At 39.8% G+C, this 21867-nt stretch overlaps 1 protein-coding gene across 10 annotated transcripts in view; it reads right to left on the bottom strand.

The window, feature by feature from the left end:
* Positions 1–21867, bottom strand: part of LOC143765461 (zinc finger protein 385C-like) — a 528254-nt gene that overhangs the window by 119713 nt on the left and 386674 nt on the right. For 4 of the 10 annotated variants that reach the window (XM_077252144.1, XM_077252143.1, XM_077252153.1 and 1 more), the window contains one exon: positions 13959–16964. The exons of 5 other annotated variants lie outside the window; for them this stretch is intronic. In XM_077252144.1, the coding sequence (XP_077108259.1) occupies positions 15420–16964 (1545 nt within the window). In that variant the 3' untranslated portion in view covers positions 13959–15419. Of the gene's footprint in view, positions 1–13952; positions 16965–21867 lie in introns of those variants that run through there. One more of the 10 variants, XM_077252146.1, reaches the window with a different exon arrangement.

Below are 21867 nucleotides of genomic sequence, written 5' to 3'. Positions count from 1 at the left end.
TAAGCAGTACAGCCACAAATGGGGTATTGCCACATTCAGCAGTGACAACTTTTGGTGCCATTTTCACTCATTTCCCCTTGTGAAAATGGAAAAGTTGGGCCTAAAGCAACATTTTTGTGGTACAAACATGATTATTGTTTTTTTACTGCTCAATGTTCTAAAACTTTGTGACATACTAGTGGTGTCAATATGATCACTGCACCCCTAGATGAATTAATTGAGAAGTTTAGTTTGTAAAATGTAACTTATGCCCAAAAAACTGTTAGCAGGGGCGGATTATCAGAGGTTCAATATGGGCAGTAGCCCAGGGCCCAGTGGTGTGGGGGGGCCCTGGGCTACCGCACAGATTGACCCTCTGATAATCCGCCCGAGTACTGTGAATGCCCGCCGGCGCCGGCATTTATGTGCCTCCGGACCCGGTGGGCAGAGAGAGGGGGCCCGCATCGGGCCCTTTCTCATCTGCTCACCGGGCCCCTTCCGGCGCTGCAGCGGTTTCCTATTGATGTGCGGGCGCGCGCCCACACGTCAATAGTTAACAACAGCAGCCAGCCAATTGGAGGCTGGCAGCTGAAGTCAGCCGCAGCGCACACGTCGCCGGCGTCTGACGTCATTGTCAGTCGCCGGCGAGTGTGCGCTGGTGGAGGGAGCTCGCCGCTGGAGCGCACAGGTCAGGTGAGGAGAACTCGTTTTGTTTTTTTTGCGAATGGCAATCCGGGGGGCCTGGGGCAATGCTGGACACACTGGGGGCAATGCTGGAGGACACACTGGGGGCAATGCTGGAGACACTGGGGGCAATGCTGGAGACACTGGGGGCAATGCTGGAGACACTGGGGGCAATGCTGGACACACTGGGGGCAATGCTGGACACACTGGGGGCAATGCTGGACACACTGGGGGCAATGCTGAATGCTGGACACACTGGGGGGAATGCTGGGCACACTTGGGGCAATGCTGGACACACTGGGGGCAATGCTGGACACACTGGGGGCAATGCTGGAGACACTGGGGCAGATTGCTGGACACACTGGGGGCAGGACTGGAGGCATGGGCAGAATGTAGACACGGGGCATGATTGGAGACCCGGGGCAGAATGAAAGACATGGGGCAGGATTGGATCGTGGGGCAGGATGGATACGATGGAGACAGATGGGGCAGGATGGGGAGATCACATGGGGTAGAATGGATACTCATGAGTGCAGGATGGGAGAACATATGGCTGAAGCCAGGAATGAGACACACGGGGCCAGGGTGTGGGAATATTATTACCATAGGGGCTAATTAAGGGATATTATTACTGCAGTGATGTATTTATTTTATTTTTTGAGTATACTGTTGTAAATGGGGGGGCGGTCCTGTTACTGTGCAGAGTGACACTATATCGCCTTTTTTTCTCCATGTGGTGTAATGTAGACGTTGTGAAAAATTAAGTAATGTGTTCTGCAAGCAGAGCTCGAGATAACTGTGTTATTTCCTGCAGAAATGAGTCCTGGCTGGATGAAGTGATGGCGGTCTGTGCTGGATGAAAGATGAAGGACTTCACCTAGAGACGTCACTGGTGAGTCAGTGTTACCTATACACTGACACTATACACTGTATGCTATATACAGAAGTCCTGTGTACAATGTCACCAGTGATCACTGTATTACCTATACATTATATACAGAGCTCCTGTGTATAATGTCACCAGTGATCTCTGTATTACCTCTACACAGACACTGCATACTAAGTACAGATCTCCTGTGTATAATGGCACTGATGGTGATAGTATTGTGGGGTTTTTTTTATTATTGATCAGTATTGTAGTATTCAGTCACTATGTGGTGGTAATATGTGGTCTGGAAATGGTGTTGTGGTATTTGTCCCTTGAATGTGCTATTTGGTCACCAAGTGGTGGTAATATGTGGTCTTGACATGGTGCAGTGGTATTTGTTCCTTGTATGTGATATTATTCGATCACTGTGGTTGTAATTTGTGGTCTGGTCATGGCGCGGTGGTATTTGTTCCTTGTATGTGATATTATTGGTCAAAATATACCTAAATTGTATTGCAGATTTTAACAAATATTTAATAGGTTACAGTAGAGTAGGGCCCGGCCATTTTTCTGGAATAATCTGGTTTGGGTATAACATGACACCCGTCACATTACCGAAGGGGGCCCACAGTGTCTGAACAGCCTGGGGCCCTGGCTACCCTTAATCCACCCCTGACTGTTAGGTGCATTTTTTCCCATTAGCCCATATAAAAATTAAAAACTTGGGGCTAAAACAAAATGTTAGTGGTAAAAATGTAATTATTCTTTCTTCACCACCCAATGGAATAAAATCCTGTAAGGCACATGTGGTATTATATGATCACTGCACCCCTAGATGTAGTTTGTAAAATTGGGTCTCTTATGGGAATTTCTGCTTTTCTGGTACTCAAACCATTTCAGAAACATCTGAACATCAATATGGCGCTTCTTCCCTTCTGAGCGTTGCACTGTGCCTCAAAAGTAGTTTGTCGACCACATATGGTGTATTGGTGAGTATTCAGGATTAATTGTCTAACAAATTTATCATTTGTTTTCTCAAAATATCCTTTTTGAAAATAAAAATTTGGGGACAAAGCATCATTCTAGTGCAAAAAAATGACAATTTTCCATTTACTCAGCCTAATATTAAATAATTCTGTGAATAACCTGAAAGTTAAAAATGCTCACTACATCTCTAGATGAATTCAAGAGGTGTAGTTTCCAAAATTGGGTCACTTGTGGGGGGTTCTGCTGTTTGGCATGTTAGCGGCTCTTCAAATGTGACATGGCATCCGCAATCTATTTCAGCCAAAATTGAGCTCCAGAATTAAATTGATGCTCCTTCTCTTCCGAGCTCTACTGTGTGCTCAAACAGTAATTTTCCACCACTTATGGTGTATCGGTGTACTCAGGAGAAATTACACATCAAATTGTGATCCATTTTCTCCTGTTACCTTTGTGAACATGAAAAATTTGGGGCAAAAGCAACATGTTTGTGGCAAAAAGTTATTTTTTTATTTTCACGGCTCAACTTGTATGTTCAAGGTGCTCAACACACCTCTAGATAAGCTCCTTGAGTATTGTAGTTTCCAAAATGGGGTTACTTTCCACTGTTTAGGCACATCAGGGACTTTGCAAATGCGACATGATGTCCATTATCCATTTAAGCCAATTTTGTGCTCCAAAAGTCAATTGTCACTCCTCCCCTTCCGTGCATCCAAACAGTATTTTTCCGCCACAAATGGGGTATCGGCATACTCAGAAGAAATTGCTCAACAAATTATATAGTCCATTTTCTCCTTATACCCTTGAAAAAATGAAACAAGTTTGTAGAAAAGCAACATTTTTGGGGGGAAAATGTATTTATTAATTTTCACAACTCAATGTTACAAAATTCTGTGAAGCATTTGCAGGTTCAATCTGCTCACTACACGTCTATATAAGTTCCTTGAGGAGTGTAATTTCAAAATGGGGTCAATTGTGGGGGTTTCCCCTGTTTAAGCACATCAGGGGCTCTGCAAATGCTATCTATTCTAGCCAATTTTGAGCTACAAATGTCAAATGGCACTCCTTCCATTCCGAGCCCTACCGTGTGCCTAAACAATAGTTTTCCATAACATATATGATATAGGTGTACTCAGAAGAACTTGTACAGTCCATTTCTCCTGTTAGCCTTGTGAAAATGCATAACCAAAACTTGGGGCTAAATCGACATTTTTGAGGGAAAAAGTCAAATTTTCATGTTTTCCTTCCACATTTCTTTAATTCCTGTGAAGAACATGAAGGGTTGATAAACTTCTTGAATGTGGTGTTGAGAACTTTGAGAGGTTCAGTTTTTAAAATTGTGTCACGTTTGGGTATTTTCTGCAATATAGGCCCCTCAAAGTCTCTTCAAATGTGATGTGGTCCCTACCAAAATTGATTTTGTACATTTTTGGGAAAAATTGAGAAATTGCTGATCAAATTTTTACCCTTCTAAAGTCCGAACTAAAAACAATAATGTTTCAAAAATGATGCAGATATAAAGTAGACATGTGCTAAATGTTATTTATTAACTATTTTGTGTGGTATAACTATCTGGTTTAAGGGCATAAATTTTCAAACATTTTGCCAAAATTCCGATATTTTCTCAAATAAACACAGAAAATATCGGCCTAAATTTACCACCATCATGAAGTACAATATGTCACAAAAAAAACTCAGAATCTCTGGGGTACATTAAAGCTTTCCAGAGTTATTACCACATAAACTGACACTGGTCAAGATTGTAACATTTGGCCTGGTCAGGAAGGTGAAAACAGGCTTGGGGTGAAGAAGTTAAAGGAAGTAACGCGTGACAAATGTAGGTGATTCCAGATGTAACAAGAATAACTGAATAAAAATGGTAAGAGAACAGTCAAGAGGTCAAAAAGTAACTCAGTAATTTCTCAATATGACTTATAAGATCACATCATGAATATAGAGAACAGTTATGGACACCAATGCAACAATATTTTAGGGTGCAAAATGCAAATAAAAATAGACTGAAAAGGGGACGGGGTGTTATTACAAAGTGAGGCTGAGAAAACTGTTCAATTTGATATATATAAGTATAAAATGTAATATAAACCCTTGTCCATTTGGACAATTGGGGCATATGGATGTTAAGGTACCTTCACACGAAGCGACGCTGCAGCGATAGCGACAACGATGCCGATCGCTGCAGCGTCGCTGTTTGATCGCTGGAGAGCTGTCACACAGACCGCTCTCCAGCGACCAACGATGCCGAGGTCCCCGGGTAACCAGGGTAAACATCGGGTTGCTAAGCGCAGGGCCGCGCTTAGTAACCCGATGTTTACCCTGGTTACCAGCTTAAAAGTAAAAAAAACAAACAGTACATGCTCACCTGCACGTCCCCCAGCGTCTGCTTCCTGACACTGACTGAGCTCCGGCCCTAACAGCACAGCGGTGACGTCACCGCTGTGCTTTCACTTTCACTTTAGGGCCGGCGTTCAGTAATGTCAGGAAGCAGACGGCAGGGGACGCGCAGGTGAGCATGTACTGTTTGTTTTTTTTACTTTTACGCTGGTAACCAGGGTAAACATCGGGTTACTAAGCGCGGCCCTGCGCTTGGTAACCCGATGTTTACCCTGGTTACCAGTGTAAAACATCGCTGGTATCGTTGCTTTTGCTTTCAAACACAACGATACACAGCGATCGGACGACCAAATAAAGTTCTGGACTTTATTCAGCGACCAGCGACATCACAGCAGGATCCTGATCGCTGCTGCGTGTCAAACGAAACGATATCGCTAGCCAGGACGCTGCAACGTCACGGATCGCTAGCGATGTCGTTTCGTGTGAAGGTACCTTTATGGAACAGGACCCTAATCAAGACTTAGACAAAGACTGACTCCTACTATAAGGCTACTTTCCGATGATGAGCTTTTGGCGAGTTTTTGATGTTGTAGATTTTCTGCAGCATTTCTGCACCCATTAAGTAAAATAGGTTACTTGCATTTTTTTTGGAAAATATGCAGCGTAAAAAACTCACCAAAAGCTCATTGTGGGACCATAGCCTAAGGGTCTCAAACCAACCAGAAATTACATGTTTCAATTAAATCATTCCCAATGGATTCCTATTCATTTACCTTTTGAAATTACATGTTTTGAGGGTGAATTTATTTTTAAACTAATTGAACACTTTATTCAAATTGTAGTAAAATTATTCTTATTAAATGAGTTGTCCCAAATTTAATAGCCAACCTAATACTTAGACTCTGATTCATCAAAGCAACTATGCCAGAATTCTAGTGTAAAATGCTTTTTAAATTTGCAAAATTTTTGAGTAAGGCTGAGTTCCGCAACAACCTTGTGACTTTTAGCATTTTCCTCCTCAGTTTCTCTTAACACCACCAAAATGGGCGAAGCTGGGGCAAAACACCATAGCTTATTTAATTCATGATGAGCTGTGGCGTTTCTTAAGCTAGAAATCTTACGACTCGAGTGAGCTTCATGGCAAGGTACACAGAGGAGCCACTTTTCAGACACTCCTATGCTCCTCTTAATTAATCAGGAGGGTTTCACTCCAACACGCCTGCTTCACGCCAGTCTTGATGAATTGGGGCCTTTTTGCCTATTTCTAAAAAATAGGTACTTTTACAATTAGCAAGAATTACAAATTTACGGCTATTCCCTCTCTACTTCCAATTACTTTTCAGTTGAGTCATGGAATCCTTCTGATCTCTTTTGTTAATAGATGATACTTAGAAAAATCACTAATCTGGGGCTGCCCACTCTTATCAAATACAAAGGAAGCCCCAGATTGATTATAGGTAATTTCTAAAGTCCCTGTAAACATGAGACTAAAGTAGGCCAAATCTGCTGCTATTGGAGGGGTCTATAAGTATAAGCAGTCTAATATATAGGGGCCTCCTGACAGATGCTGTAGGAAGTGAGAATCCAGGCTCGGGGATTCTAACAGCTGATCTTCTTGTTCTGACAGAAGAGTGTGGCAGTAGGTTTCTCGTAGTAAACATAGGAGTGATCAGCAATGCTGAGAGTAACTTCAGCGGGGAAAATAAGTATTTGATAAACTGCCGATTCAGCAAGTTTTCCAACCTACAAAGAATGGAGAGATCTGTATCATAGATACACATCAAATCAACAGAAAATCACATTATATGATTTTTAAATAATTAAATTGCATTTTATTGAAAGAAATAAGTCTTTGATTAGCAGGATGATTCTGAGAAAGATCAGGAATCAGCCCATAATTACATGGGAGAACTTGGTCAATGACCTGAAGAGAGCTGAGACCACAGTCTCAAGCATTACCATTAGTAATACACTATGCCAGTGTTCCTCAACTCCGGTCCTCAAGAGCCACCAACAGGTCATGTTTTCAGGATTTCCTTAGTATTGCACAGGTGATTGAATGCTTGCCTGTCCAGGTGATGCAATTATCACCTGTGCAATACTAAGGAAATCCTGAAAACATGACCTGTTGGTGGCTCTTGAGGACCGGAGTTGGGGAACACTGCACTATGCCATCATGGATTAAAATCCTGCAGGGCATGCAAGGTCCCTCTTCTCACGCCAGCACATGTCCAGGCCTGTTTGAAGTTCAGCCAAAACCAGGAGTGGAACAAATAGAGGAAAAGTATAATAGAAACATATGCACCACTTCTGCATTTATCACCCACTCCAGGTTTTGGCTTACAAATACTGATGTAAAATACTGACCAAATACTGCTAGTGTGATGGCAGCCTTACTCTTAGACTGTGTGCACACGTTGCATTTTTTCCGCGTGGATTTGTTAAAAAAACCTGAAGCAAAACCTGATGCCAGCCAAGTGAATGAGAAATCTGAAGCAGACGTTGAGTATTTTTGACCTGCAGATTTGGGCAGAAAATAATCTGCAGCATGTCAATTCTCTGTGCAGTTTTCACAATGGACTGCACTGAAATCATTCAAAAATGCACAGCAAATACGCAGGTAAAAAAAGGCCTCCAAAGTGCGCATTTTTGCAGCTGCATTTTTCCTGCCAAGGGCTGTAGAAATGGTGCAGAAATGTTACTCAACATGTGTACTTAGCCTTAACGTATAAATTATTTATTTATAAATGTTGGAGATATTATGTGGTATTCTATTAATAATTGTTTTTACTGCAATTCAATAGAATCATTTTGGTAGACACAACTATTGTTAAGGAGTGTTTTATAATGTTACTAATCAATATTACTGTTTTATAGACATAAGTAGTCATACTTACTTACATATCCATATGCTATACATCATTTATGATTCATTTTTCTAATGCCACAAATTATTCATATGTCTCACAGTTTGCGGCTATATTGGCATATGTATGGTTTTATTATTCCACTGTGAGTCGCCTTGGTAGTACGCATGTGTGTCTTAGACCTGTGATCTCCTCCGTGACTTGTGTCTCTATATTCTCCAGACGTCGGATCACATTCCCCCCCTCTCATGATGTTGTTGTCACTGATCACATGACTCAGGTCTCAGCGGACTTTCCTTCTTCCTTGGTTATGCATGCGTTGTCACATACTCAGTTACCTCTCATTGGTGGTTGTCCTCTTTTTAAACACCTGCTCCATTGATGATGTTACCTCCTGACGAAGGCAATAGCAGAAACACGCATCGGGGTGGATGCCACTCTGTTTGGGACCTCCTATACACAATTTAAATATATACAGTACAGACCAAAAGTTTGGACACACCTTCTCATTTAAAGATTTTTCTGTATTTTCATGACTATGAAAATTGTACATTCACACTGAAGGCATCAAAACTATAAATTAACACATGTGGAATTATATACTTAACAAAAAAGGTAGCTACTTTGAAGAACCTAGAATATAAGACATAATTTCAGTTGTTTCACACTTTTTTGTTAAGTATATAATTCCACATGTGTTAACTCATAGTTTTTTTTGATGCCTTCAGTGTGAATGTACAATTTTCATAGTCATGAAAATACAGGAAAATCTTTAAATGAGAAGGTGTGTCCAAACTTTTGGTCTGTACTGTATATATATATATATATATATATATATATATATATATATATATATATATATATATATATAGCTCTTCCACTGAATCCCTCACCTCCTGTAATAAAGCAGCAATAAAAAAACAACAATATCCCTCGCCTGTCAGTCATTCTATCCCACGCCTTAATCTATGTCTGGGGGATAGTTTAAAGCCTGGACAGTGCCAAGATGCGACCATCCAGGCTGAGGATCACTGGTGCATGAGCTGCTGTGAGCGCAGCATCATTGACCAGCGGTAACATCACTGAGGTTAACGACAGTCAGTTAGGCTGCGTTCCCAGTCGAGCTGAACTTGGTGACCTCAGCACTGTGAGAAAGTCAGTGATGAGGTCACGGCACTTCAAGCTCAGTGACTTCACCACAGATCACGGTGAGAAATTCTCACGGTGATCTGATGTCAGATTTTGTCTGGCTGGTTATAGAAAATACAGGGAAACCCACGCTGTTTTTTTAAATTTATTTATAGCACAGGTGACTGTTGAATAGTCCCATCAGCTGCCACCTTCTGTCTCTGATATCAGTTGAATATAACTCATCATTTTTCCCTGCTCGTGCTGATCGCCAGCCGAACAAGGGAGAATGATCAGAGCCGTCTTCAGCATCCAGTGCTGGGGAACAGTGCTAACTGTACTGCTGCTTCTGAGGCGCCGCCAATGCGTGTGGTACTGATGCGGCACACGGTTGCCACATGGGTACCACAAGTATTACACTCATGGACATATGCACACTGACTTCTCCGGTATCTTGTTTTCCACTACATGAAATATCAGGACGTATGAAACTGGCCTTATACTGTATCTATTATACAATTTGTGATAAAGTCACTGTCAGGGTGTTGGAGGCTTTGCTGAGGCTAATGGCTTCAGTGATGCAAAACTCAGAAGCTTTTCCTCCAGTACATTAAGTGGTGTGAGGGGTTAAGTAGCCATATTGTAAAGGGCTACGTTTTTGTGGCCAACCCTAGAGCGGGTGGGAGGTTGTCCACCTTGACTCCACCCCAGGGTGTAGTTTGGAGCTTAAATAGTTGGCCTCCAGAAGAATTCAGTGTGACTGGAGAGGCCAACTCCAGAGAAGTGTTTGTGCTGGGACTAACCTGAACCATGTGTGTTTTGCTAACTGTGAGTGGGATGATCCCTGCTACCATAAGGACTGTGCTTTGTACTACCATTTTATTTTGTTTTCCTGTTTTACCCAGAGTGCCGCATTTGTTTTTACTTCACATTGGTTTGAGCCACACATAATAAGCCAAAGGAAGTTCTTAAAGAGACAGTGTTCCCATGTGTGGAGACACAGCATTTTAACATTATTAGCCAGATGGTTATTTTTAGCAAAACAAGAAGAATAGACTGTTATCTGTATGCTGACTTTTGAATTTATGTGTTGGACAAGAACACAGACCTTTGCTTGTGTAAGTCTGTAATATTGACATTTCATATAACATATTGTGCTCTTATCCTTGATGACTAGTGATGTTTACTGAAATGCTATTTCAGCATTGTGCAGGCCAGAAAGTTTGGTGACTTCGAAAACAGAGGAAAAACTATGCAAATAGATTAAATAATCAAGTAATGCTAATCTCCATTCTTACCCTTTATGTAAATACTTAATGACGGACACCTTAAGTATAAAATAGGTTACATGCCCCTGTATAGAGAGACAGAGAGAGAAAGCCAGAGATTCTGCCAAGACATCCAAACATCCAGGGAACCCTACAGGACTGCTGTCAATACGTCAATGCTCCATCACTAGGGAAACAGATATATCATTCTACAGGAAACAACCTAGGGGACCTTCGCCCTTGTTGGAAAAATACAGATCTGTTCCATTGACCATCGCTGAACTATGGATACGTTTGGAGAAAGCCAGGATTGAGACCCGCCAGTCGCCTGGTTCCATGGACATGTTTGAAGAAGCCAGGTTGTGACCCACGGGTCAACTGGCCTTGTAACTCAATGGACGGTCATCCTCCTAAGCTTGTCGTTACCTCCTCTCTGTGTGTGTGCCACAAGTGGAGTAGTTGACCCTGGAAGATGAAGCCAGGTTGTGACCCTCTGGTCAACTGGCATTGTACCTCAATGGACGGTCATCTTCCTACACTTGTCGTTACATCCTCTCTGTGTGTGCGCCACAGGTGTGGTAGTTGACCCTGGGAGATCTGAAGTAACAGCTGCCATTATACTGGCTAGACAGCTGAAGGGTGAGACTCTGTAATTGTGCACCATCTTGGGATATTTTGCTGGGACTGTTTGTGTTATCTGCCTGCTTTGTGGTTCAATAAAGCATTGCCATATGGTTCTACCCTCACCCTGTTGTCTGAGTAGCGTTATGCCCATGTTAAAAGGAGAGCGGCGGTTCGGCAGGATGATCCCTGGTCCATGCGGTTCCGGCTAGCAGACTGGGCACCCGCCACCCCCCCCCCCCCCCCCCGTGTCTCCACACCATGTCTACCTCTGTGTACCACTGAGTGAGCCGATCTGCCTCAAATTACACTGGTCAACAGCATTTTTGGTGCCAAAGATATGTCATCGAATTTAGGGTATTTTTGGGGTGCTGATTCTGAATATGTCATCAGTTTTGCCAGATTGGCTCAAGTTTTTGAGATTTTTGGTATCTTATTTATAGCACTTGTTGGTAAATGCGACGCATCATCTCATTAATTTCTTTGGATTAGTACTTGAACTGAGCAGTTCTCAATATAGTTTTGTGTTAATTAGTGTTCTAAAAGTTTGTTCATAGCTTGATTTTTGCACTAACTTTATGTTGTTGTCTGTTTTCCAGTGAAAAGCATGAACTCATCAAGAAGAAGTTGTCTTAACGATCCAGACTCATTCTGTTACATTTGTGGTGAATACACACTGCCAAAACATAGAAGAAACATAACAGACTTCGTAAAAAAAGTGTATTTTGCCTATTTTGGGGTTATGCTTGGGGACCAAGACAAGTTTTGGGCACCACACATAGTGTGCAAAGCATGTATCGAATTATTCCGAAAATGGAGCAAAGGACAAAGAAAAAGCTTCAAATTTGGTGTTCCAATGGTGTGGAGAGAGCCAAAAAATCATCATGATGACTGTTATTTATGGTAAACACAGGTACAGGCACATCTTCACAATGAGGGACAGGCCTTCTTGCAGATTCCATGTTACTCCCATTTTCGTTTCTTATGCTTATTGAATCCTTGCACTTGCACTGCACAGAAATAACAGTCATCATGATGATTTTTTGGCTCTCTCCACACCATTGGAACACCAAATTTGAAGCTTTTTCTTTGTCCTTTGCTCCATTTTCGGAATAATTCGATACATGCTTTGCACACTATGTGTGGTGCCCAAAACTTGTCTTGGTCCCCAAGCATAACCCCAAAATAGGCAAAATACACTTTTTTTACGAAGTCTGTTATGTTTCTTCTATGTTTTGGCAGTGTGTATTCACCACAAATGTAACAGAATGAGTCTGGATCGTTAAGACAACTTCTTCTTGATGAGTTCATGCTTTTCACTGGAAAACAGACAACAACATAAAGTTAGTGCAAAAATCAAGCTATGAACAAACTTTTAGAACACTAATTAACACAAAACTATATTGAGAACTGCTCAGTTCAAGTACTAATCCAAAGAAATTAATGAGATGATGCGTCGCATTTACCAACAAGTGCTATAAATAAGATACCAAAAATGTCAAAAACTTGAGCCAATCTGGCAAAACTGATAGCATATTCAGAATCAGCACCCCAAAAATACCCCAAATTCATTAAAATATTTTGGACACCAGAAAAAAAATTTTTTTTTGTTGACCTGTGTTATATATAGGAATTTTGGTCAATTTATGATTTACTTATTCACTGCTGGTGTCACTATGATACTACTACAGGTGCTTCTCACAAGATTAGAATATCATCAAAAAGTTAATTTTTTTCAGTTCTTCAATACAAAAAGTGAAACTTGTGTATTATATAGAATCATTAGAAAGAGAGTGATCTATTTCAAGTGTTTATTTCTGTTAATGTTGTGTTGATGATTATGGCTTACAGCCAATGAAAGCTCAAAAGTCATTATCTCAGTAAATTAGAATAATTAACAAAAATGTCTGCAAAGGCAACCTATGCATATAAAAACATCCCTTAGTCTGTTTCAGTAGGTTCCACAATCATAGACAAGACTGCTGACTTGACAGATGTCAAGAAGGCAGTCATTGACATCCTCCGCAAGGAAAGTAAATTTTGCATTTCATTTTGAAATAAATGTCCCAGAGTCTGGAGGAAGAGTAGAGAGGCACACAATCCAAGCTACATGAGGTCTAGTGTGAAGTTTCCACAATCAGTGATGTTTGGGGAGCCATGTCATCAGCTGGTGTAGGTCCACTGTGTTTTATCAAGACCAAAGTCAGCGCAGCCATCTTACAGTATATTTTTTGGAGCACTTCACGCTTCCTCTGCCGACAAGCTTTTTGGAGACAGGAATTTCATTCTTCAGCAGGACTTGGCACCTGTCCACACTGGCAAAAGTACCAATACCTGGTTTAAAAACAACAGTATCACTGTGCTTGATTGGCCAACAAACTCGCCTGACCTTAACCCCATAGAGAATCTATAGGGTATTGTCAAGAGGAAGATGAGAGACACCAGACCCAACAATGCAGATGAGCTGAAGGCTGCTACCAAAGCAACCTGGGCTTCCATAACACCTCACCAGTGCCACAGGCTGATCGCCTCCATGCCATGCTGCATTTATGTAGTAATTGATGCAAAAGGAGACTCGACCAAGTATTGAGTTCATTTACTGAACATACATTTCAGTAGACCAACATTTCGGATTTTAAAATTATTTTTCAAGCTGGTGTTATAAAGTATTCTAATTTACTGAGATACTGACTTTTGAGTTTTCATTGGCTGTAAGCCATAATCATCAACATTGACAGAAATAAACACTTAAAATAGATCACTCTGTTTGTAATGACTCTATATAATATATGAGTTTTACGTTTTGTATTTAAGAACTGAAACAAATTAACTTTTTGATGATATTCTAATTTTGTGTGAAGCACCTGTATGTCTATATATTTTATATAAAGTCACACTATATCCTACATAAGTGACCAGTATGTGTGCTTATCTGTAAACAGTCTTATATGTACGTGCAGGTATCTATTTTTTGTGGTCCCAGTGTCTCAATACAATAATTGTGATTCAAATAATGATATGAGTTTTATCTTGGGTGGCCCTCTTTTTTCTTTTATATACCCATCACATTTTGGTTGTTTTTTTCTTTCTTCTTTTACAACATATAATCACAAATGTTCCTAATGTACCAAATTATCAATGATCACTAATTGCTGTAGAGGCAATAATCCTTCTATACGAAAAAGTCTGAAGAATAAAGGACAATTATAGGAACTTTATCTTTATTGTAAAAGACTTTTCAGATCAGCAGCATTTTGGCGATATCTGTAAATCCCCTCTCACATATAACAGTCTCCAGGCGCTGTTGCAGCAGAGCTGAGTAAGTGCTTGATGTTCAGTTAGACCCTAGTACCCTGTAAACTCTGCACTTTGGTAGGTTTTGGAATAAACATGTTGCATCTTCACTTTTTCTACAATCCATCTTGTTTTAAGCTAATACCTAACAGTTAACAACCATGTGTGTAAGAAACCTCCTTTCATTGCATATATTCATGTCTTAAAAAGTGGAAGTTGTATGTGTTCTGTTGGTGCATCGCTTTATAAGACACAGGGCACCTATTGTACCAGTATGTCTATCGGACAGGTTAATTTTCTCAAACTGGTGGCATTTACTTTGACATTGTAGTAAATCAATTTACTGATATGAATGGGTCAAAATTTGATAAACCCAATTCCTATGAATATTGATCTCCCAAAGAAATCATTTGTAGTTTACACAGACAGAATCATGTTATGAAAAGCCTTTTATTTTAATGTTTTAATGTTTCCACTCTTCTAGAGTATATGGACACAGGCTAAGATTGTCAAAGTCGGAATTGAATACTGTGAAATGATATCATGAATTCTATTCTAATCTGTATGGCGACAAAGCGGATTTAAAAACTGTAATAAAAAGTGGAAAGACGTTTAGTGGAGGAAGGATACTTTGGTGCTTTATGCCCAACCAGGATATGGTTATGACAAGAACTAGGAACTAACTGACTTAAGTCATACACACTTTGGTAAGAACATCAACTTATTAGTGAATTATATGTAAAGAAGAACATGTCCATGTGAATATAAAAAAAGTTCACGTGATTGGAAATATACAACATACTCAGGTTTTCTTTTCACTTTCTCAGTTTTCTAAAAAATTAAGTTGGTCACATCTCACACCACAACATAATAACATGGAAATGGACATTATATTACAATGTTAAAGATAATTTCCATAAAGCAAATTTGGAATATAATGTCAGATCCTTATCAGGATAAGAGTCTTGCTTTTTGGAATGTTGAATAAAAATACTGAAACCAATATAGAATTGTTTCCTATTTTTAAAGGGAACCTGTCAGCAAATTTTTACTAGTCAAACTAGTGGTATGGATGTACATGTCCTAGCAGAACAAAGGGGATCCCTGCTTTGTAATAATACAATATGCCAGCATGGAGAAACCAGGCTTTGAAACCAAATGCAAATTAGCCTGCAATTTGCATGTGGTATCATAGCTTGAATTTTCATTGTCTTACTACAAAACGGGTATCGTTTTTATCCCTGTGCTAGGTCATATAGAGCCATCTTGGTACAATCATCCTTCAAGTTCTCTCAACCTCTAGGATAAAAATCAAATAAAAGTTATAACCCGTTTTTTTCTAGAAACTTGTGTAATCACATTGTGACTACTACTTCATACACTTTGGGCTCCCCACCTTCCATCTGAGACAAAGGACTCTGATTCCCTTCTTTTTTCAAAGTAATGAATTGCTTTAGAAAAGTCTAGCTCATTAAGTACTGGTCCATCAATAGCAATTTTAAGAACATTGTTAAGGTCACCGGCCATTATTTCCCAATCACTTCTTTGCTTCTGTAGCTCTTTCACCTGACTTATTTTATCGAAGAGTACAGTCCCAAGAGGCATGACTAGAACAACAGCAGCTAAGACAGTAAAGTCAGGAAAAAGTTCATGCATCTCAGAGCTGGAATATACCAGCTTCACACAAAGATCTCGAAAACTCAAGTGGTTAAGGCTGAACACAATACGCTTGAAGAGGGCAAAGTCATTTGATGCTCTTTCAGGAACCAAAACATGGGAGAAATACTGTAGAAGGAGCCGTAATTCCATTTCACCATAAGAACCAATGTCATCCAGGGAGGATGGGTAACTCTTTGGGTTAAAGACAACTGAAAAAGAGCTGATAACCTTCAGTACACTACTAGGAAATCGGTCCTGTAGGTTCTTGCACACGTTTTCAAGACAAGATTCTTTTATAAGTTCAAAGTCTTTCAATTGGGCTTGGGAGCAGTCAATCAATTCTACTCCTTTGTAGTAAAACCTGCTCTCACTGTCTTCATCAGGATGCTCATTCAGCTCATTAAGGAACTCTTGAAAGTTCTGTCCATTTGCAGATTTTTGAGCTTGCAGGGTTGCATGTGATGCTGTTACTATTGGATTTATCATGGAGATATCAAAATCCTCAATCTGGAATAGCTGGTTCAGTTTTTGGAAGATGGGAAGTATATCAAGTAAAACCTTGGTAAAAGCCACAAACCAGAACTTTCTTAGCTCAAAACACAGTCCACTGGCTATGGGAGACTTGGCAGATTCACTTTCAAGTAAAAGAACAAGAGTTGGCCAAGAAGAGTCAATGGCTTCGATAGCAGGCAATATGGACATCCATTGAACCATTCTTGCACAATTTAAGTCTATGCCACAGATGTTGAGAATATTATGCAATTCATTAAAGTTTTGATTTTCCCCATTTTTATTTCTATACAGTCTGTATACTGCATCTATAACACTTTCATATTTTCTTGCATATTCTACACAGGTAAAACTCTCACTCGGAAGCAAAGACCTTGTGTGTGAAATATTGTGAAACTCTGATACAAGTGGACAAAAAGATTTCAGCTGTTCACCAACACCATTTTGGCTATCTGCCATTAGTGATGTACCATCAGTACTAAACCATGATACTTTCTTAGGTGGGATCTGAAAATCATTCAATATGTCTTTCACTTTGTCTAATATAGAAATGGCATTCCCTGAACACAGCTCAAACTTGCCCAGGAATGAGATATATAGTTTTCCATCACATGGCGAGATGGATGTAGTGAGCACTACAAGACTTCGATGTTCTGTGATATCCATGGTCTCATCAAACACAAGCCCAATGAATGGAGAGTCTTTCAATCTCTTTCGATCTTCACTGTGCAGAACTTTAACAATGGCTGCCTGAATTGATCAAACACAAGAGTACGTCAATCTTAACCACTCAAACATCTACATGATAAAAGTTAGAAACTTCACCAATTACAACACACATCTATGTAATTACTATGTTAGGTACACATCCCTTTCTATATGGTCATATAGGGCATCAAAAAGAATATGTACGGTACTTGTTGCGTTCTTTCTGGTTACACCCAAGTCACTAAGTAATATATCTCCCATTTATAGTCTTTATATAACTGATCATCCGATTTCATTTTAGTAAGGTTTATTTTCATGAAACTTTAACCCCTTACTGACCAGGCCAAATTTTTTCAATCTGACCAGTGTCACTTTATGTGGTAATAACTCTGGAACGCTTCAACAAATCTCAGTGATTCTGAGATTGTTATTTCGTGGCATATTATAATTTATGATAATGGTAAATTTAGGTCGATATGTTTTGTGTTTATTTATGAAAAATGTCAGAAGTTTGACAAAAATGTAAAAAAATTTGACATTTTCAAACTTTGAATGATTATCCGTTTACACCAGATAGTCATACCACACAAAAACATTATTAATGAATAACATTTCCTACATGTCTGCTTTACATCAGCACCATTTGTAAAATGTTATTTTATTTTGTTAGCATTTTAAGAGGTTTAAAAATGTAGCAGTAATATTTCATTTTTTCAAGGAAATTTAAAAAATTTATTTTTTTAGGGACCTATCCAGGTTTGAAGTGTCTTTATATATTAGAAACCCTCCAAAAGTGATGCCATTTTAAAAACAGCACCCCCTAACATATTGAAAACTGCTGTCAGGTAGATAATTAACACTTCAGGTGATTTTCAAGAATTAATGCAAAGTGACATGACAGGAATGAAAAAGTGTATTTTTACCTTCTAAATGTTGCTAACTTATGAACAGGTCGACATGATTAGCGACAGACTCTAAGGCCGCTATTTGGTTGTGAATTGCAAGGGCAAACATCAGGACCACACTTTCATGATTTAAGGGTACTGATGGAGATAAAGAAGCCCCCACACTCTTAACCATGTATATGATGCAGTCACTATAGACAGCAGCATCTAAGGGGTTAAACAGATATGGACGTTGCCATGGCTGATGCAGCAAGTTGTTAGCTATATTGGACAGCTGACAGATGCTGGATTGTCACCTGTATGGGGAGGCTAGTCTCTTATATCTCAGATCAGTAAAAAGATGTATTGGTGGTCATTAATTAATGGACCAGACCCAACCCGATCATATTCAATACTGTGCAAAAGTTTTAAGCAAGTGTGGAAAAGTGCTGCAAAGAAAAAATGGTTTAAAAATAAAATTGTTAATTGTTTATTTTTATTAATTAGCAAAATGTTATGTGAATGAACAAAACAGACATTTAAATCACACATTTTGGCATAACCATTCTTCGCTTTCAAAACAGTATCAATTCTTCTATTTACACTTGTACAATGTCAGAGATTTTGTAGAATTTTAATACATAATAAATTTGTAGCCAATCAGATGCCTCCATGATGGTATTGCATGAAGGGTAAGTATCTGCCTTTATTTCTCAGCATTGAGGGCACCATTAATCCTGAACAAATCCCCAAGTCAATTGGCTTAAATACAGCATCAAATGGGCTAGAGCTTCACTGCTGCCTGTAGACACTTATATAACTGTAAAACTCTCCAGACATTCGGGTGAACCAACTTGAATTCGTTTATAGCCAATTATTTCAAATTATGAACCTATCAGTCCAGAGCACCAGCTGCCATGTTTTTTTCTTCCATGAAGACCATATTTGGCCAGACTTTTCTGAAAAGTATAGTAATAGAAAGTGGCGCCAAGTGTCACAGTTAAAATTATCCTGCAGCGAAGCCAACAATTCCCCACAAAATGAAATTGTGCGATAAACTATATGAAATAAATATATATACACCTAACCGTGTATATAGGTTCGCGCTGGAAAAAACAACCAAATGGCTACTTCACAGACTTGGGGAAACCAATAGGCAAAAGGCACATGAACCTATATGGTTCATATATAGGACAAAAACATAAGACACAATAATGTAAAAACAGCGGTGAAAGAAATAAGTGACAAGCTCACCCGCCGTGTAGAAGTAGCAGTGAACTCCTGGTGTTGTTATCATGCAGTAAAGAATGTCTGTCCAAGGAAGTCTTCCGTTAAGGTAAGTCCAGTAATGGTTTAAAGTTGGTGGCTGCCCCGGCCGGTAGCAGCCACTATTCACCACAAGCTCGTGTAAGTGGGGTCCTACCTGTGCCGACGCCGCATGTGATCAGAGCGGTGCGTACCAGAAATTTCCATATCTTCCACTCGTCCTCCATGATGGTTTATAAAATGTTTCGAGAGTGGGTGGCCCATAAATTTGGTTTTAATTAAGGATTTTATAATTAAGGATTTTATTACATGTTCCACCACAGGGGTCATATATACTATCAAATGCCCCTGTGGTAAAAGGTATGTAGGTAGGACAAAACGTACAATGAAAACCAGAATCAGTGAACATATTCGGAACATTAAAACCAAATTTATGGGCCACCCACTCTCGAAACATTTTATAAACCATCATGGAGGACGAGTGGAAGATATGGAAATGTCTGGTATTGCGGTGGTGCAAAAACACTGGAGAGGTGGTAATTACATTAAAGCTATGTCCAGAGTGGAGACGAAATGGATATTTCTATTAGACACGATTGCACCAAGAGGACTTAATGTCGGAGCTGAACTATTTGGGTTCCAGTAATTGAGCTAATTGTGGGAGGCGGTATAAATAGATCCCTCTGTGGGGTAAGGACCATCCCTGAAGAAGGAGACAGACGTCTCTGAAACGCGTAGGATAGAGGTCCTTACCGCACTCCGTACACAGCACCGGGCTCTAGCGGCGGTCACGTGAGCGATACGTCACACAGGTCCTGCAGCTCAGCCGTACGCACCGCTCTGATCACATGCGGCGTCGGCACAGGTAGGACCCCGCTTACACAAGCTTGTGGTGAATAGTGGCTGCTACCGGCCAGGGCAGCCACCAACTTTAAACCATTACTGGACTTACCTTAATGGAAGACTTCCTTGGACGGACATTCTTTACTGCATGATAACAACACCAGGAGTTCACTGCTACTTCTACACGGCGGGTGAGCTTGTCACTTATTTCTTTCACCGCTGTTTTTACATTATTGTGTCTTATGTTTTTGTCCTATATATGAACCATATAGGTTCATGTGCCTTTTGCCTATTGGTTTCCCCAAGTCTGTGAAGTAGCCATTTGGTTGTTTTTTCCAGCGCGAATCTATATACACGGTTAGGTGTATATATATTTATTTCATATTTTCTGAAAAGTAGATGGGTATAATTAAGTCCCACTGGTTGTGACAGTTCTAAGGTGATGGCACTGCTGGACATCTTGTGATTTCAAAGGGAAGTAAGCATGTTTCCATGGTTGACCACTGTATCTACGGTCCTCAACGTTGCCCATTTCAAAAGAGCTTGAACAACGCATCTTGAACGCCCCAGTCTGCTTTGAAATCTTTGCTTGGGACTTTGATGATACAGTATAGCTAGTTTGCCTCTTGTTGCTGTGCTCAGTCTTCATATGGTGTACGAACTGTGACATGAAACTGTCTTCCAAAATCTCCCCGTTATAGAAGAGTTTGGCTGTTACTCACCCAGCTTTAAACCTCTTACATAGTGGTTTTTATTTCAGTTAATGACTATGGCGATCATTATCAACTATTTGGTACAATTAGTTAATTATACACCTAACTATAATCCTGACTTTGTACAAGTGTACCAAGATGAATTGATGCTGCTATGAAGAGAAACGGCGATCACACCAAATATTGATTTAATTATGATTTCTCTTTTGCTCATTCACTTTGCACTTTATTCTTTGATAAAAATAAACTACCAAAACTCCTATTTTTCAAAGCAATCTTATTTACTGTGGCGCATTTTTCTACACCTCCCTAAAACTTTTGCACATTGCTGTACATTTCTTATAGATAACAACAGCCATACATACTACACTGCAGAATGAATTCTAGCAACCCTGACTATAATCACTAAGATAAGAAGAGCATTTCAAATAGATTTTTAGTTAAATGAGACTTCATTCCTTTATCTCTGCTCTTGCAAAAAATGTGTTTTTTTTTCTTTTTCACTATTGACAACAAATCAACACTGTACTTGACCTATTTAAAGTCGTACAGACAGCAGAGACGAGAGGAGTCTCAGATCTTTGCCTTGTTCTCTTTCCTATTACTGGGCATGCAAATCTCCAGCTGGCTGCCAGATTTAACTGGGCTCAGACAATGCCTCATGGCATCAGTACAGTTCTATTTCATTTTGGTGCATGTGCTTTTCCTACAGAAAAAAAACCTGTAGGCAATGATGTGTGCTATGGCTTGAGGTGGCTTAGTGAGCTGGGCAGTGATTAATTAAAGGCTATGGCCATTCCAAGAGAGTTTTCTTTTCTTTTATATAAAGGGCAAATATCCAAAACCCAATGACCTTTGAATTCGCCCTTCATTTTTATTGCATTACTGTGTCTTTCAAATATGTCCTGCAGAAAATTTATCTGAGCAGATGAGAGCTAGGCTACTGTACAAAATATAACCTTCCCAATGAATCCAATAATGACTTAGATAACCGGACCAATACATCAAAATCTCTGAAAATGGAAGCCAATCGGGTTCAGATTGAATGTGAACAGCCTAAAACGATTATATAGCTATACGCTCAACCCAGTGCTTAATGATTCCATATCTGGGGAAGACTTGGAAGAATGATCAAATATCCAAAGCGTTTTTGTATGTTTTCTTAAATATAGGATAGCCCAATATTTATACAGGTTGTCCGGTCTTAAGCTACAAGTCTGCAGTCACTTACTGTGCACT

The sequence above is a fragment of the Ranitomeya variabilis genome, chromosome 4 (genome assembly GCF_051348905.1).
Source record: "Ranitomeya variabilis isolate aRanVar5 chromosome 4, aRanVar5.hap1, whole genome shotgun sequence".
NCBI classification, from domain to species: domain Eukaryota; kingdom Metazoa; phylum Chordata; class Amphibia; order Anura; family Dendrobatidae; genus Ranitomeya; species Ranitomeya variabilis.
Note: the sequence above shows the minus strand (reverse complement) of the source record. Positions and strands in the feature narration are given on the sequence as shown.